Source organism: Protopterus annectens, chromosome 9.part0, assembly GCF_019279795.1.
Source record: "Protopterus annectens isolate FY-2018-M chromosome 9.part0, PAN1.0, whole genome shotgun sequence".
Classification (NCBI taxonomy): Eukaryota; Metazoa; Chordata; order Ceratodontiformes; family Protopteridae; genus Protopterus; species Protopterus annectens.
This window is the reverse complement of record NC_056743.1, coordinates 1,494,831,053-1,494,850,604: the sequence shown is the minus strand read 5'-3', so window position 1 is coordinate 1,494,850,604 and position 19,552 is coordinate 1,494,831,053. Positions and strand designations below refer to the sequence as shown.

The 19,552-nt window shown below is 42.9% G+C and overlaps 1 protein-coding gene across 2 annotated transcripts in view; it reads right to left on the bottom strand.

Annotated features, from left to right (window-relative positions):
* The window catches only part of NOTCH3 (notch receptor 3), a 798,092-nt gene that overhangs the window by 381,972 nt on the left and 396,568 nt on the right, over positions 1 to 19,552 (bottom strand). For both annotated transcript variants that reach the window (XM_044084438.1, XM_044084439.1), the window contains 3 exons: positions 19,298 to 19,420; positions 18,158 to 18,391; positions 16,698 to 16,853 (listed from right to left, as the gene is read on the bottom strand). In XM_044084438.1, the coding sequence (XP_043940373.1) occupies positions 16,698 to 16,853; positions 18,158 to 18,391; positions 19,298 to 19,420 (513 nt within the window). The remainder of the gene's footprint in view (positions 1 to 16,697; positions 16,854 to 18,157; positions 18,392 to 19,297; positions 19,421 to 19,552) is intronic.

Genomic DNA, 19,552 nt, shown 5'->3' with positions numbered 1-19,552 from the left:
TCTCCATAAGCAATGTGGTGCGATCTCAAAGTTGGTATATTTAAGTAGTGTGGGGTGTAGGGGTGCAGGGGGGCTTGTCTGTTGTATTTTTTTTTTTTTACGTAGTCGAAGTTCTGTAACTTCGAACATAATGGTTTGACCATTAGATGTTCGGATTTACGGAACTTTGACTATGTGATATAGACCCTATTAATAATCCTATTAGAAAAAAATAAGCCTGTAAACTATACAGGGCACAATCTACAAAGCTCTACATTAGAGAACAATGCTCTCAGATGTGGGGAGGAAAGAAGAATTGCAATACAGAAGAAAAGGATATTGAAATCCAATGAAGAGCCCTTGCACATGTCTATTAACTTCAGGTGGCCTATAAGATCTGAGGGAAGGGAGTAGATTGCAAGGAAATATGGGTAGGAGAGGAGTCAGAGCCCTGGATCCATAAAAGCTTCCAAGTTGGTGCTGAGGTTGGATTCCATCTGATCCAACAACCTATATGTTGAATCGGACAAAAAATAGACAACTATGTGGAAAGCAATCTACATAGAGTAACCTTTAATACACTTCTGCCCCATTTGACTTTTGAGAAAGCAATGAACAACCAACCAGATTTCTTCATCTTCTTAGTCATGGGTAGATAAAAATCTGAGCTGTCTATGAACATCTAGTAAATGCAACATATATTCTCCTTTATTAGAAAATGTTTGGGAAAAAATGATACATTAATTGTCTGACTAAGGTTTACTGTGAATGCCACCTTTGAAGAAAAGTGAAGCTTGTCCTCAAGGATACTCTGTCTTTATGGAAAATCAGATACAGAGGTTTACAAGACAATGCTTGCCATTCAGAAATCCTCCTTGCAGAAATAACAGCCACCACAAAAATAGTTTTCCAAGAGAGAAGTTTTAAGTCCACTGTGGCTGCTGGTTCAAAGGGGGGTTTTTAGGTAAGGGCCATAGCATGATGGTAATGTCTCACGGCGGGAATGGGTCCCTAACAGGGGTCTCAATAAGAATGTCCCCTTGAAAAAGGCTTTAGAAGTCTTAAGTGAAGCTATGGGCATTTGTGTTCAATGTGAAAGTTGAAAACAGCTGCCATTTGCACCTTAACTGTTGAAAAAATGGAACCCTTGTGAAAAAGTTTCATTAAGAAGTCCAAGATGGAAGGTAGTGGTGCTGAGAAAGGATCTACTGCCTTGGAAGAAGCCCAGAGAAACAACCTTTTCAATTTTCTATGATATACTTTTCTAGTACTCTGGCTTTGAGAAGCTGATTGAATGTGAATCACTGAATCAGATAGCCAAAGGTCATTGGCCACCATTAGAACTGGAAAAAAACATGCAGTTAATTTTAAGGTCTTTAAGGAGAAGTTGCCTGGATGCATGACTCAGAAGGTCTGGATGGTGATCCAGCATCCAGGATGGATGTATTCAATGAGACCAAAGGAAAGAGAACCAAACCTGCTAGGGCAAAAACAGAGCAATGAGGATCACTTGGGTCTTGCATTTTCTGAATGAATTTCATTATTAAAGGCACAGAGGGAAAAGCAAACAGGAGACCCAGGGCCAACTCAGGACTACAGCATCCCTTGATGACTGATCCTGTGGAGGGATCAGGTCAAAATAGCTGCTGCACTTGTTCACATAAGAAGTAAAAATATCACAGCAAAGTTGGCCCCAGTTGCTAAAAATTTGAGCTGCCATTGTTTGACTCGGGGATCACTCATGTGGCAAAAGAATGGACCTGCTCAGCTTGTCCGCTAGAACACTGGAAGTCCCTAAGATAAGCACTGTTATAAGAAAGCAATAGGCAGACATCTACTATTGCCATACTATCATGGTTTCTCAGCAAAGTAGATACAAGCAGGTCCCCCCTTGCTTATTTATATGCCAGGCTACTGTCATGTTGTCCATCTATAAGGAAATCTCACCCTCAAGAAGGGAGTCTTGAAAAGCCTGCAATGCCAGGAGGACTGCCCTCATCGCCAAGATATTGATGTGAAGACTGACCACTAGGGGTGACCAAGAATCTTCAACTGTCTTCCATTCAAAATGCCACACTACCACCCCAGTAAGGAAGCATCCATGGTTATTGTAGTCATTGGGGGTTAAAGGAGAGAATGGTCGACCTTCGACTACTACCTGGGAGATCAACCACTACCTGATAAGAGTCCTGCCAATGGCTGTCAGGCGAATTCAGGCATTTAGAGGAAGAGATCTCTGTGATCATTGAACCAATAGGGTTCACTGAAGAACTTTCATGTAATGTCTTGACTAGGGGAACTAATGTGATGCTGATGTCATCAACCTAAGCATTCAAAAGATAAGCCTTACTGAAGGAGAGGGATACTGAAAAACCTGAAGAGCTATCTGATATAGAGATAACATTATGTACTCTGGAAGTTTGGCAGTTTGATGGACTGTATCGAGGTCACATCTGACAAACTACTTTTTGTGTGGGAGTCAAGTGGCTCTTTGCTTGACTGACAGCAATCCTCAATCTCTGGACAAGTTGGAGTAAAGCCCTGATATTGGACCAGAAGATTCCTGGTTGGAGCGGTGAGAAGTTAATCATCTAGATATGGGAATACATGGAATCCTAGCAGTGTGAGATGCACTGCTACTACTGCCATGTTTTTCGTGAGCACCTGGGGAGTTGTGAAAAGACCAAAGGGCAGTGCTCTGAAATGAAAGCGACTGGCTCATATTTGGAAATGGAGAAACCTCCCAGACTGCGTCTTTATTTTGATATGACAGTAGGCATCCTGCAGAACTACACAGCACATCCAGTAATTCTTCCTCAGTACAGGAAAAATGGACAGATCCATGACCATCTCCAATTTAGTCTGTTTTACAAACTGACTGAGATGCCTTGGGTCCAAAATTGGTCTGAGGTCCCCTGTTTTCATCGGGAACAGGGTCTAAAAAGAGTCTGGAATAAACTCCAGATCCTAACTGGTCTGGTGGCCCTACGGGATGACTCTTTTCCTACCAATTTTTTTTTTACATCTGTTGCTGCAGATTCCATCTGACTGGGTGGGACATCAGGAAACTTTCTCTTATAAAGAAAGGGAAGAACATAACCTCTGGAGATTATTCTGAGACAGCAAAGCATCTTCTGTGATGGCCTGCCAGGCTCGAGGGTCCAGGAACAAGTAGCCCATGACGGCCTCCAGAGTGCATAAGTCAGGCAATTCTAGAGGAGTGCTGATAGGATTTCTCAGTGAAAGGACCTTGAAATCCATGAGGGCCGAGGACCCAGCGGTCTCGGGTACAGAAGACACCGCCAAAGGAGTGTCGTTGGTAGTCAGGGACTGCAAAGGTGTCTCGCTGAGAACCGGACCACGTGTAGCCTGTTTTGGCGTGGTGTCAGCGGGGACCGCGGGCCTCGCGTGTCGGTCCTTTTCCTTGCGTTTTTTGGACAAAATGGTAGTCGGAGTGTCCGACGACATTTTATAATCAAAAGCTTTACCAAAGTAGTGTTGGGCGAACTCCGCCTGATGCTTAATAGTGCGTTTATTGAAGGTAGCACAAAAGCGACAGCCCGAGACGTCGTGGTCTGGGCCCAAACAAGGTATGCAAAGGGAATGGAAATCCTTATGTGGTATTTGCTTCCCACAAGAAATACAATTATTAACTTTTTCTGACATCGGTCTGAGGCAAGAAAAGTTTCCCCAACGGGGTCCTTAGCTTTAATGAAGACTTCGGTTTCCAATTTTTTCGTAATTCAGGAGCTGGCCGACCGGCACTTGCGAACTGCTTCTGCTTCGGGCACCACGCGGCAAAAAAGACTGAAGAACATGGCGTCGGCTGTGTCTTATATACTCTGGTCTCACTGACGTCAGAAGAGTAAGCGACGACAACCGACGCCGGACCAAGACTTTGGAATTCGGCCGACCGAGGGACCGCCTGACGGCTGAAAACCCATCTGTGATTACTGCAGCTGTATGCACGATGAACATCTGTCTCTTCCTCTGTCTTGGGGGGGCTGCTCTCTGGAGTGTTCTGGCGAAGATCCTGTGATTTTCTTAATACCCCCCATCTGATTCTTGGAGAAAATCTTCTGAGGGGTCAAAAAATGGATTCCAATCTCAGACACGGTGTTGTTCTCCCCTGGCAAGTATTTTTTTGACCTTAGGTTGAAAAAGAGTTGAACCACCAAACTGGGTGATAATGAAGGATGTATTAAAGCCTTCCACAAAGTCACAATCACATCAAGGTGTGCCAGCAGATGCCTATGCTGGTGCGTGCTGCTCTAGTTCTACCATCAGCAGCAATGGAAAGCAGACACATGGACACACTGGGCAAACTGCAGGGTAGACAGTTGGGAGTCCACTGTTTTTTGAATATCTGCCATCAAGATACGCACAAATGAGCTCTTTGGTCTGGTCAAGTCCCTCTGAAAACATATCATAAGGGCTAGATAATTCTGCACCCTAAGTGCAAAGGTCAGTGACCCTTAAGTCCATTTCCCAAACCTGTCCAAACCCAATTCCCTGTTAGGAGGATGGGCAGGTGTTCTCCCAGAGAGTCAGTACAGAACCTGAGGAATTTCCTGCAGGAGGGGCTAATGGGAATGTGTAGATAGGCATCCTGTAGATCTAGAGAGACTAGTCCTGCCTGAGAAAGACTAATTTCAAGAAAAGTACAGTTGTGTACACTTACCATAAATGTAGATGTTCGAGTGTATTCACTGTTGCAGTCATCACATTTGGGTTATCTGCTTGCAGTAGCCCTCAGTCGGCCAGATTAACAAAGTCTTGGGTCCTGCATCAGTTGCTGTCTCTTCTATCATGACATCAGGTCATCAGGGGTATAAAACATGCAGCTGATGCCATTACATCAGTTTTTCTTGCCCCAGATGTCAGGTGCCCCCTTAATGGGAAGCAATAAAACATATATATATATATATAGATATATATATATATATATATATATATATATATATATATATATATAAACAGGGGGCTGGAGGGAGGGTAGCCAGGACTGCAACAGTGAATACACTCGAACATCTACATTTATGGTAAGTGTACACAACTGTACTATGTTCTTCATGTTTCACTATTGCAGTCATCACATTTGGGTAGATTCCCAAAGCTAAGGATGGGAGGAGGAATTTAGATAGCATTAGGACCAGTTAAAAGACCCTGCAAGACTGCAGTGGCAAAGCCAACTCTGAATTTAGAGAAAATAGGCAAATGGTAATGCTTGGTGAAAGTATGTAGAGAACTCCAGGTAGCAGCTTCTAGGATGTCCTTGGTAGGGACACCTCGGAGAAAGGCTGTAGAGTCAGATGCAGCCCTGGTTGAATGGGGTCTGATCCCCTGTGGGATAGGTTTTCCATAGTGCTTATAGCAGAAATGAATGTAATGGCCTATCCATTTGGAAATGGTTTGCTTTGAAATAGCCTTCCCCTCCGCCCCTGCAGCAAATGTCACCAGCAGTTGTTCAGATTTCCTTTGTGGTTTAGTCCTGTCCAAGTAAAATCTAAGTTGTCTGTGCACATCTAAGGAGTGCAGTATCCATTCTCCTTTGTCCTGTGGATTAGGAAAGAAGGTTGGTAAATTAATGGACTGATTAAGAGCGTAACTGGATACCACCTTGGTCATGAAGGAGGGATTGGTTCTGAGGGACACCCTGTCCACATGAAAGCTGATGAAAGGCACCACTGCCATAAGAGCCTGTAATTCAGATACCCTTCTTGCTGAAGTGATTAATGTGAAGTAATCCAAGCAAGGCAGGCAGTCTGTTTCCAGTCGAAAATCCTTTATTAAGATTTTCAACTGGAAACAGACTGCCTGCCTTGCTTGGATTACTTTTGAATACTTAGTAATGCTGTACAATTATATTATATATTTTCTGTTATTATTTTTTGTTTTGTTTTGACTTAAAACAAGTTTAAGTTCGTTACTTCTACTACTATTGTCTGATCTGATTAATATACAGTGATTAACTAGAAATATATGGACTGAAAATCTTCCACACAGAGAAGTTTCTTACACTGTTTTGTTTTTGGACCCACTACACTTTAGTGGGTTGTTTTGAGACTTCGGGGATACCACAGATATTACTTGTTTGAAGTTTTAAAATGAAGTCATTGAGACAGTTTACCATAGGGGGAGTTTTACTACGCTCAGATTTGGAAGAGGGGGCCCCCCACTGCTTAGTCCTGTGCGTACCCTGGGACTGAAGCCTAGGTGTTCTGCTGGATCTGGGTTTGGGCTGAGAATGCCTGGAAGAGGCAGGGCAGGACCAATTTTTGGAAGGCCAATACCTACTAAATCTTGGAGGTTGAACTTGTAAGAAATCTTTAACAGTTTGCATAGATTTAGCTTTTTCCTCCATCTTTTTAAGAACTTCTTCTGCCTTATTGCCAAACAGGCGGTCCTGATTTAAAGGAGCATCCAGTAATTTAGCTTTAACATGATCTGGCAAGGATTGCTCCTTAAGCCAAGCATGCCTTCTAAGTACAGACACAGTGACAGCAGCCCTGCAAGATGCCTCTAATGAATCAAAACCACATTGCAAAGTACATTTTCCAACTTGTTCAGCAGAATGCATTAAATCCTGTAAATCCTTATTTTCAGCACAATCAGGAATCAACATAATTTTCTGTTTAAGCAATCCAATAATATGCTGCTGATACTTTAACATATGAAACTGGACGTTTAAGGCCCTAATGGCCAAAGTTGCAGAAGAATATACCATCTTACACCATCTATCTAGCGCCCTGGAGTCTCTATCAGAGGGGGTAGGATTTTTAGCAGTAGTAGCTTTAATGCCCTTGGGACCCTGTGAACTGGTCTCAGGATCCGCAGTAGGATTTTTGAAAAGGAACTTGTGAGAATCAGGAACCCTGTAATATCCATGAGGTTTTCTGGGAGCAGGATGTGAAGAGTCAGGGGCCAAGCTAGATTCCAAAAAGGCATAATCAACAATGTCTAGTACAGGAGGGATAGCTAAAGGCCTGTGCTGGGGCAGGAGTAAGAAATCCCCAAGCCTCATTTTAGAATCAGAGAAATCCTGACTTTCCCAACAAAAATGCTCCCTATGAGTATGCAAGGTTTCACCAAAAGAGAGATCCTTCGGGAGGGAAGCAGAGGGAATAGAGTCCTCAGCATCAGAATCCTCATAGGTAGATAACTGTAAATCCTGGTCATCAGAGGAAACAGAAATTTCAGAATCCTGGTCAGAAGTATCATAAGCAAATTCAGTCCTAGGTCTCTTAGAGGGGGAAGGTTGGCTTCCCCTGATTAAAGTAATAAGGTCTTCAGCCATTCATATCAGTTTTCTAGGAATGGTTTGAGTTTTAGGCCTTGAAGAAGAAGATGGCATCAGTTTAATACGCAAGTCAGTAGGCCTGAATACACCCTCACAAGCTGGTGCCTGCACAGCGGCTCCGGACCCATCCAAGGTAGAGACATCCGCAGGTTCCCCGATTGAAGCATCTCATGGCATACCGGACTCAGATTGGGTCTCTGTAGAGGCCTGCGAATCTGAAGTAGCTGGTATCAGGGGCTGCGAAAGCACCTCACGGAGTACCGGCGAACTGGCGACTGGCTTAGGAGAAGTGTCGTCGGCAGCTTTGGACCAAGGCGGCCTGTCTCGGTCTTTATCTTTGCGTTTTTTCAGAATGTCGGTAGTCGGATGGCTTACTGAAGACATATCTGGGTAACTGAACCAAGCACCAAAATATTTAGAAGCGAAAATATACAGACGACGGATAGTTCGTGGTTTGAATAAGGCACAAAACCGACAGCGAGGTATGTCATTGTCAGGGCCTAAGGGCCTAAGCAAGGAATACAATACAAATGAAAATCTTTATGAGGTATTTGCTTTCCACAAGAAATGCAATTATTTACTTTTACTGACATCGGTTTAGAACAAGAAAAAGTTTCCTCAACGGGGTACTTAGCTTATAGTTGAAGACTTCGGTTCTGAAACTCGAAAACGAAAATTTCAGGCACTTGCAAACTGCTTCTGCTTCGGCACTGCACGGCAAGAAAGACTGATGTAATGGCGACGGCTGCATGTTTTATACCCCTGACAAAGTACAGTTTTGTACCTACCATAAATGTAGATGTTCGAAGATCCACATTGCTGCAGTCCTAACACTTGGGTAGTCCGCTGTCCCAGTCGGCCCGAATACCAAAGTATAAGGCTGACGTCGGTCAGGGCGCATTAGTCTGACGTCAGGACGTCAGGGTACAAATGCGCATGACCGACGTCATATCCTCAGTCTTTTCTTGCCCCAGATGTCAGAAGACCCTAAAAAGTTAAGGCCAAAACCAAAAAACACCAAACACTCCCGTACCAAATATATATATACAATATATACAATTTACAAAAGTACAACCCCACCCACACAACCACCCCTAAACACAGAGGGGAAGGAGGGAGGGTAAATTGGACTGCAGCAATGTGGATCTTCGAACATCTACATTTATGGTAGGTACAAAACTGTACTATGTTCTTCATCCCACATTGCTGCAGTCCTAACACTTGGGTAGAATCCCAAAGCAGAGGTAAGGGAGGCTGGCAAATCATAAAGAAGCTGGAGCTGTCAACATGCCCTGCAAAATAGCCGTGGCAAAACCAGCCCTAGATTTAGAGTAGAGAGGAAGGTGGTAATGCTTAGAGAAAGTATGCACTGAACTCCAAGTAGCTGCCTCCAAAATATCCTTAGTTGCCACCCCTTAGAAATGCTGTTGAAGTGGCAGTAGCCCTAGTGGAATGAGGCCTGATCCCAGCTGGAATCTCCTTGCCATGATGGGAATAACAAAATGCAATGCAAAACCCAATCCACTTAGAAATAGTTTGTTTTGACACAGGCTTGCCCTGAGAACTCAAAGCAAAAGAAACAAACAACTGCTGAGACTGCCTAAAATCCTTAGTCCTGCTTAAATAATAACGCAACTGCCTGTGTACATCTAAAGTGTGCAAAATCTTTTCCCCCTTATTTTGGGGATCTGCATAAAAAGTGGGCAAATGAATAGTTTGGTTTAAAGCCACACTAGAGACCACCTTAGGCATAAAGGAAGGATTAGTACGTAATGATACCCTATCCATATGGAAAATCAAAAAAGGCTCAACCGCCATAAGGGCCTGCAATTCAGAAACCCTTCTTGCAGAAGTAATGGCCAACAAAAAAGCAGTCTTCCATGACAAGTATTTCAATTCAGCAGTAGCCGCAGGCTCAAAAGGTTGTAGAGTAAGTTTCTCCAACACAAAATTGAGGTCCCAAGCAGGAGTAGGAGCTCTACGTGGGGGTCTTATATTCTTTGCCCCTCTAAGAAATTGCTTAAACAAAGGATGAGAAAACAATGGTGGGTCACAATCATAGTGAGCTGAAATTGCTGCAGCATGAATCTTAATGGAAGAGAAAGACAAACCTTTGTCCAATAACTCAGTAAGACATTGAAGAGCCACACTCAAATTTGGCTCAGAAACATCCAAATCCTTTGCTGCACACCAAAATAAAAATCTCTTCCATTTTTCTGCGTACACTTTCCTTGTGCTAGGTCTTCTGGCTTCCATAATCACATTCAAAACTTGTTGAGGAAGCTGAGACCTGCTATGGTTCAAAACAGAATATGCCAGGCTGTTAGATGAAGAGAGTGAAGCTTGACATTGAGTAGATGCCCGTCCTTTTGAGACAATAGGTGTGGAATCAAAGGTAAGGGCCATGGAGGCTTCCTTACCAGACTCCTCAGCAATGGGTACCAGTGCTGCCGAGGCCAATCTGGAGCTATTAAAATCATCCTTGGCTTGTCCTGTCTGACCTTTAGGAGTACCTTTGGGAGGAGAGGCAGAGGTGGAAAGGCATACACATGAAGATTTTCCCAACTGAAAGAAAGAGCATCCACTTTCCAGGCTGTGTGATGAAACCTTTTCGTGCAAAACTTTGGCAGCTGGTGGTTTAGTGGAGAAGCGAACAGATCTATGTCTGGAGTTCCCCAGGACACTGTCAATGTCTGAAATACATGAAGATCCAGTTTCCACTCGTGGGGATCCATGATTTGCCTGCTTAACACATCTGCTAAGGAGTTCTGTGCTCCTGGTAGAAACCTTGCTTGAAGATTCAGTTGCAAGCTTAACGCAGTCTCCCACAAAATCATTGCTTGCCTGCATAGAGGATAAGAATGTGTTCCCCCTTGTTTGTTGATGTACCACATGACAGTTGTGTTGTCTGTTAGAATCAACACCTGCCCTGGAAGAAGTAAATCCTTGAAAGCCAGTAATGCAAACTGGACTGCTAACATCTCCTTCATGTTGATATGTAGATGCTGCAGTCTGGCAGGCCACTTGTCTTGTATCCACTTTCCATTCAGATGAGCTCCCCAAGCTGTGTCTGAGGCATCTGTCGTTAGAATCTGACTCGCCTCTGGCCGGGTCACAGAGAGTCCCTTGTTTAGGTGACATTCCTGAGCCCACCACAAAAATTCCTTTTGAATGCAAGGTATTATTTGAATGACAGTGTCCAAATCCTGGCAGTGCTGTGTCCATACATTTTGAGATACCATTGTAGCTTCCTCATATGCAGTTTGGCATTGGGAAGTACCAGAATACAAGATGCCATGAACCCTAAGGCTTGAAGGACTGTCCTTGCAGTCAGCCCGGACTGATGAGACAGTTGATGGAAGTAAAGAGAAAGATTCTTTTGTTTGTCCGGGGTTAAAAAGGCCATCTAGGATGCTGTATTCAGTCTCACGCCCAGAAAGCACATGTCTTGAGAGGGTACTAGACTGGACGTTATTTCGTTCACAGAATACCCTAGGCATCTTAGCACTGCTATCACATATTCCAAATGCTGAAGAAGCACGTCCTTTCCTTGAGCCAGAAGCAGGCAGTCGTCCAAATAAGGATAGATTTGTATTCCTTTTAGCCTGAAGAAAGCTATCACTGGAGCCAGAACCTTTGTGAATACTCTGGGCAGTAGATAAGCCAAAGGGCAATGCAGAGAACTGATAATGAGAATTCCCAGCTCGAAAACGCAGATACTTCCTGCAAATTAGTCTGATAGGAACATGAAAGTAAGCTTCCTTGAGATCCAAAGTTACCATCCAGTGATCTTTGCCCAGCATAGGTAAAAGCTGTTGTAACGTCAACATTTTGAACTTGGGAATGTCCAGATAAGTGTTGAGGATAGACAGATCCAAAATTGGTCTCCACGTGTTCCCCTTTTTTGGTACTAGGAACAGGCGAGAATAAAATCCTAGGCCCCTTTCTGGCACAGGAACCGCTGAATGGCCCCTATTTGGAGCAACAGAGAAATTTGCCTGTGAGCCTCTTTCCTTTGTTGAGGAGGAATGTCTGGCATGCCTTTGAAAGGAGGCAAGGTATGGAAATAAAACCTGTAACCGTGGTGAATGATATCCAATACCCATCTGTCTTGGGTAATTAAACTCCAGTTTTCTTTGAAGAGTGCCAACCTTCCTCCCAAAGGTGCTGCCAGACGAGAAGATTCTGGCAGCTGAAAAGGCAGGTCATTGGGTCTGTTTACGAAAGGACTGACCCCTGCCCTCACCAGAAGACTGAGCAGGTGAACTCCCTGTTCTAGGCCTAAAAGAACCTTGAGCTCTGCCCCTACCACGTCTAGACCTACCCCTAGACTGGGAATCATAAGCAGGATATGTCCACCCCTTGGTAGGCCAATTTCTACTAAACTTCAGAGGCTGAACCTGCAAAAAATCTTTAACAGTCTGCATAGACTTAGCCTTGTCTTCCATTTTCTTTAGAACTGCTTCCACAGGTGAACCAAACAACACATCAGATTGTAAAGGAGCATCTAAAATCCTTGTCTTCACATGCTCAGCTAAATTCTGATCCCTCAGCCAGGCGTGCCTGCGAAGAACCGAACCAGTGGCAGCCACCCTCGAAGAGGCCTGCACAGCATCAAAACCACATTGCAAAGAATGCTTACCCACCTGTTCAGAAACATGAACTAAATCCTGCAACTCTTTACACTCAATACCTTCCGCCAAAGCATCTACCTTGGACTTTAATTGTGAAAGGAGATAATTTTGATATTTCAACATGTGAAACTGGCAATTCAAAGCTCTCATGGCCAAAGTGGAAGAAGTATACACTTTCTTTCCCCATCTATCCAAAGCCCTTGCCTCTTTATCCGGAGGAACAGGATTTTTAACAACAGAAGCCTTAACACCTTTAGGCCCCTGTGAAACAGTTTCTGGGTCTGCCCTAGGACTCTTAAAAGATACTTATGAGCTTCAGGCACCCTATAATATCTATCCGGTTTAACTGGAGCAGGAGGCAAAGAATCAGGGTTCAGAGAAGCCTCTGCAAAACATCCTCCACCACATCTAGAACAGGAGGTATAGCTAAAGGCCTATGCTGGGGTAGAAACAAAAATTCCCTAAGCCTTTTCCTGGAATCAGAGAAATCCTGACCTTCCCATTTAAAATGCTCCCTCATGGAATGAAGAGTCTCTGAAAATGAAAAATCCTCAGGAGGAGAAGCAGAAGGAGTAGAATCATCCACATCAGAATCAGAGTAAGGGGAATACTCCTGCAAGTCTTCAGCCGAAGACTCAGAAGCATCCGAACACTGCTCAAAACTCCCAAGCTCAGGTTCCACCCTAGGCCTCTTATCAGGAGGGGGCATAGAACCTCTAATCATTGTAATCAAATCTTCTGCCATCTTAAGCATATGCTTCTTAGGTACAGACCCTGAAGAACTAGGGGTAACACCTGAAACAAAACTTGGCCTGGCCCTGGGAGAAGCCTTGGAAACAGCAGGGGAGGGCCTAACCACCTTAGGAAGGGAGGGAAGAACAGCTACCTGAGAAGCCCCTTCCGCCTGGCCTACCTCCTGAGAGGTCACATCTTGTAGTAATAAAGTCTCTCCCTGGGATTCCAAAGAAATTTCTGGCTGAACCTCTGGCTCCACCGAGCCCTCTAAAGAACCGGCGTCCGCACGGACGGTTCCTCCAGCCTAGGCTTTGCTGTTTTGTCCTTGCGCTTTTTGACGAAGCGGCGCCGGAGCATCCGACGGCATTTTATAATTACACCGCTTCCCAAAACTAACCTGGCACAATCTAATCTTCTCTTTATCGTGCGTTTGTTAAATCTAGCACAAGAGCGACAGCCAACAACGTCGTGCTCAGGCCCTAAGCAAGGTATACACAAGGTATGGTAATCCCTATGAGGTATCTGTTTCCCACAAGAAATACAGTTATTCACTTTTTCTGACATCCGGTAAAATACTGAGGCAACAAAAAAACAAAATATTCCCCAACCGGGTACTTAGCCAACTTGGATTCGGTCTGAAACTCCGACTTCGGAAAATCTCAGAACGCCAACCTGCACTTGCAAAACTGCTTCTGCATCGGACCATGCGGCAAAAAAGACTGAGGATATGACGTCGGTCATGCGCATTTGTACCCTGACGTCCTGACGTCAGACTAATGCGCCCTGACCGACGTCAGCCTTATACTTTGGTATTCGGGCCGACTGGGACAGCGGACTACCCAAGTGTTAGGACTGCAGCAATGTGGGATGAAGAACATCCTGAAGTCATGGAAGAAGAGACAGCAACCGATGCAGGACCCAAGACTTTGTTAATCAGGCTAACTGAGGGCTACCAGAAGCAGATAACCCAAATGTGATGACTGCAACAGTGAAACACGAAGAACATCAGGGCATAGCAGCTGCCTATGAGTTCTCACAGTGCAGACGATTATGAAGGACATACAGAAGGTACTTGCATTTCTAACATAAACCGAATAAAAAGCAACAGAGTTTACAGTGAGAGCATTTTGAAAGTTGGAACTTTTAGAAAAGTGTTTAACAAGGAGAGATCCAGTATGGATCACCACTGTCCTTCTTTTCCTGGAACTAGGAATAGTCTGCAGTAAAAACTCTTCCAGCAAATCTGGTAGGCAGTAGTTATATTGTACCTTGTGCCTGTAGTTCCTGGTGGACAGGCAGAAGAAGTTGCAGTTGGTTGTGGGTATCCGTCTCCTCCAGGTTAAGGGAGGGAGTTCCTTCCAAGATGTGGCATAACCCTTTTTTAGGATAGCAAGCACCCACTGGTCCATGGTAATCTTTTCCCAGTTTAAAATGGACTGAGTTAGTCTTTTGGAGGGGGGCAAGGTAGGACCAATGGGGAGGGGGTGGTCTTGGGAGACTTTCACAGTGATTTTTCTGAGAAGAGAGGCCTCCCAGACCTACGGCCCCTCTAAGGCTTCTGTGGAAATCTCTTCCTGGGCACCTTCCTATGTTTCTGGAGTGGTGTGGATTTCCTTCTAACAAAAGAAGTGGGTAGTTTCCCTGGTATCTAGGTACAGAGGTAAGCAGAATCTGCCAGCTGTCTTTCATACGTTTGCTTTGTTCCTGTAGGGCATTAAATAAGTTGCCTGCCTGTGGGCCAAACAAAGGATTTTTGTCTAAGGGTGAATTGATGAGCTTGGCCTTGAAATATTCTGGTACAGGTTGACTATGCACCCATACATACCTGTGAAAGACAGTACCAGTAGCAGCTGTTCTGGAGCAGATCTTTACAGCAACATAATTACCTTTTCAACTGTGTTTGAATGGCCTGATTAATCAGACAAAATTTGTTTGGGCTCTGAGCCCTGCAAATCTACTACTACCTTGTTCAATCTATTGAGGATGGCCAACAAATATTTTGTCATATGGGTCTGGTAATTAGTAGCCCTGAAGGCCAGAGTAGAGGAAGTATAGACCTTCTTTCCCCATCTACCAACTGCCCTACTGTCCTTTTTTGAAGGACGGGCATAGGTGTTAGGGAGCAATTTAGAAGGTATTTCTGAGGAGTGAAACACTGTATATTGGTCTGCAACAGGGTTCTTCTGCAGGCATTTAATTCCATCTGGAACTTTGTAGAACCTGTCTGGTCTTTTGCAGCAGGGGCTGCAAATCAGGAGCTGTGGAGGTAGATGGGAAAGCATCCAAAAAGGCCTCCAGACTGGAGGGACAGGTGAAGGATTGATAGGAGTGTTAACTTCCAAGAGGTTGTGGTGCCTTTCCTGGACCTCTGAAATTTGTCTAGACTTCCACTCAAAATGTTTCATCATATGTAATTCATTCCCTCCAATAGAACTCTAGATGTCTGCACTTAGCTTACAATGGGTGGAGCCTAAGCTTTCTAATACAATCAAATTATGACCTTACATTTCAATCAAATGTTCATATCTCTGGAACCGTAGGGGTTACTAAAGAAGAGTAAATGGCAAATTCCTCAACACAAACTATTTTTATAGTAATACTTTTTTTAAATTCTAGGTCTTAAACTGGATTTTAAAAACCACAACACAGTAACTATTAAGTTTGTAATATTTTCTAAACAGTTTACAATATCTCTGAAACCACTTACATATACATATTGTCAGCAGCATTTTGCTCATCCTGGTGAGTACTTTTCTATGTGACTAAACTGTTCTGCCTGTGATAATTGGTTGTCAAAATATTTAGAAGAAAAGGATATTTATGACAGTATAAATAAATACTGCATGTTCAACAATTATCTCTTTACCTGCACTAGACAGAGGTCAAATATGAACAGTTTTGTTTGCCATTTTCTAAACTTTTAAGATGAAATCTTCTAATGCCTTGTATGTAGCATGGTTTTGTAATTATTAATGCAAATATGAGCAAGCAACATCTGACACCTATAAGCATCGGTAGGATGTAACTGCAAAAACACCTGGAAGTGTCACTCAATTATAATGAGTTAAAACACCTCCCCAAAAGAAGCCTCTTCTACAAGAGTCAGAAAAGATGGGAGTCTTCATCACCTGAAGAGACTTGATCAGAGGACTGAATATGAAAGGAGTAAGCAACAGAATGGTCAGAGCCACAGGCATCTTCCTCTTCAGAGGAAGACAAATCAGCAGTATTCTTCTGAGGGATAGGAGGGGGCTGGGGAACAGACAAAAAGGTGGTTTCAGTGGCATAATAGCCTTGAGCAGGCCTTGTGAGAAGTGTATCCACTCCTTGTCTCTAAATGGAAGAGGTGAAGGGACATGTTTAAGTCTTTTGTTGCTTTTTCTTTGGTGTGACATCCACATGAACCAAGCAGGGAGGTACAGACCATGGACATAGCTCATTTAACTCTCCAGGAATCTCTTCCCTAGCTAAGATCTGCATGATGTCTTCTGGTCCCTCTGAAATGATAAGTCTCTGCTCCCCCTTCTCAGTAGAAGTGGTTTCTTCAGTTGTATGACACTCTGATATCATATCAACTTACAGCAGGGTCATGGTAGAGAGCATAAGAGGTAGAGTTGGATGTACTATGGGTTCTGTAACCTCAGTGGATGTGTCATATCAGTCTGACGGTGTGGGACCCGCATTCAGACTGGTGGCAAAATAGCCTGAGGATTTATGGTTATACATCTGTCTTTACACCTCTATGCTTGTAAGCTGAAGTCATACGTCACATGTGCAATCCAGGTAAGGTTAAGCACTAGTACCCTGGTTGGACTTCACTAGTAAAAACCCATCTGTTTGACATATTGCAACAGTGAACTTAGTCAGGACATTATCACAGACTGCTCTGAAAATGCAGTCAGAAAGAAAATATCCAAACAGAAAGCCAGAAAATATTTCAAATAAGAGCTGTTGTACACATAAAACAAGTTTTGAATGCATTTTGTCTAACGTGTTTTGCTAGATCAATTCACAAGGAAAGTAGACAGCAATGTAGTCAACACACTTACCAATTGAACACTCATCAATGTCTTTATTACAAGCACCACCAGTGAATCCTGCTGGGCATGTGCAAATGGCTCGCCCATTGACTGGGTTGGTATCACAAATAGCATCTTCATGACAGGGATTGCTGACACAGGCATCATCAAGGTGGCATAAGAGACCTGTAGCCAAAGCATTGGACATTGGTGTTAGTAGGCAGTCCAGTTAAGCAGGTCAAAAGTAACTGTGGTTCTGTCTTACTTAATTACTATACATTAGTTAGTTGGAATTACCTGCAAATAATATCTAACAAATATGACAAGATTCCCAGTAAGGAGTAAAACAATACTGTTATAATTTGATCACTGACCACACAATTAAGTAGACACCAAAGTGATATTCATAAGTGAAAAGACTAGACATATAAGACAATACACGACAATCCAAACACAACATGGTTTATATAGTTACCTAACAACAGCTGTTAGTAGAGAAAATGTATTCACAGAAAGCATTACTAGGAAAAGAATTAGCATTATCATATGGCCGATCGTTCTTTCACCAAAGTTAAAGAATTAGCATCATCATATGGCCAGTCGTTCTCTCAACAAAGTCAAATCTACAGCATTTCGATCTGACCAAGTCCATTATTCAGATCTCACACTCTTCTATGAAGCCAGACTCCTCCTTGTCCTTTGTTTACAGACATCCCCCACAAACACACTAGTTAAAACTTTAATGCAAAAAACCCCCCAAATAACACAAGGCACGAAAATGGGCAGACTATTCGGGCAAAAAATCCATACGAGTGGATTACTTTTATGTTTCCAACTGCCATATTTCTCAAGCTTCCTCATTACACATATTTACAAGTGGTGAGATCCTGTTAGCATCTCTTCACAGTCCTGCATCTTCATGAGTAATATACAAAGGTAAAGCTTCCTTCACCATTAAGACTGATTCACTTCTCACTTCTCCCCTCTTTCCTTCAGTTCTTCTGAAGATCTCTACAAGTGTTTAATAAAAGCATATAATCAGGCCATAACATGATCAAAACTCATCTCAGGGCTATTATTACAAGTAATGCAATTTTGATTTGGCAGCTAGCATGCTTCTGTGGTTTGCATTTATTTGCTGCTCTATGTAAAAAGATACCCAAATGAAAGATGTCAAACAGTACAAGTAGAGACGTCTATTAGAGCAAGATCTAATGCAGAGTCTCACTTGTGCATACCTGTATCATAACACCTAGAGCTTAAACTGAAGGTAAACAACAGTTATTACATGCTAGTGATAAGTTACAAACATGTACCCTAGTTAATAGTCCACATCAGGTAAGCAAGTGTCAAAGGAAGAGGGACACTTACTGCTGCAACAGTGTTCCTAGTGTGAAATAAGTATTTACACAAAAAAGGTAGCTTGAAATTGTTCAGATAATATAGATTTTCTTCCAATTTCAAGGTTAAGCATTTTAGATTCCTGTTACCTGTCTTTCCAAATGGACATTCACAGAAGAAAGAAGCAACACGGTCATGGCAGGTAGCTCCATTAAAACACACAGCTGTGGCACAGTCATCGATATTCTCACTGCAGTCATCCCCAGTCCAGCCATTGACACATACACATGTGTGACCACCCATTGTGTTGAAGCAGGTTCCCCCATTATGGCAAGCATTAGGCTGCAGGTGACATTCATCTACATCTTCTGTGCAGAACTGACCTACAAGAGGAAGAAAACAAAACATATACATATCACATAACCAAAAACAATATCAACACACTTGTATGTACATTAAACCATTGTCAGTCTATTAGCAACCAGTCAAAGCACAAAACTGGGTACTGATTTGATTTATGGATGTTTATCTGTTAACGTCACTGGTGACAATGTACAAATGACATAACGCTCTTCCAAAATGATATGAACCACTACATGTTTCTTGGGAAGCCCACTCTTGACTGTATAATCCTAGCAATGCATAGCTCATTACATGGAATTCCTCCTGAAGTTTTAATAAATAATGTTTGATAAGTCTTCCTGCCCACAGTAAGGCACTTACTTCATAGTATTACCCTTGAGAAAGCTTGAAGATTACTTATCTTCAGAGCACATTTACCAAATAATGGTTCGGTTACAGATAGTGCATGCCCAGGAGAACCTTATGTAACTATTTATGAGTCATAAGATGCAGAGGGGGAACCCATACCTCAAGTGTGACATGGTAGCAGTACCTTGGTATGGTCATGTAAGTTTCAATATAACAGAGTATGATGTAATGCAATATGAACTTTCTCCCCACACCACTAACAGAAAAGCAAACTTTGTATATTAAAAGGATCACAACTGCTTCAAATATGAATTCACAAATTGACATTATCAGTCCTTATGCACATATATTTTATAACTAATTTTATGAGTGTATCCAGATGAGGAAGCAACTTGCCTACTCAGACGACAAACATCAACTCTAGACAAAAACATAGGAGTAGTACCTCCCTGTCTAAACTGTCCAAGGTATCAAGATTTATGAGGTAATGACAAGTAACCATGCAACTAGCAAATTCTGAAAATAATATACGTTAGGAGAGAAACAAGTGTAATCCTCTTGCCTGTGCAAATCCTTACCTGTCCACTCTGGTGGGCACTGGCAATTGTAGGTGTTAACTCCATCGACACATGTGCCACCATTCATGCATTTGTGACCTGGGCAATCATCTACATTAATTTCACAGTTTTGCCCTTCAAACCCTGTAGGAAAAAAAGGATTTAATTCATTGACTTAAATTACCTTTGCACCTCTCCATTCATTCCATTAGGCATTCCCTCCACAATATGAAGGTAAAAATGGACTTCACTCTTACAAAAATATTAAAAAATTAA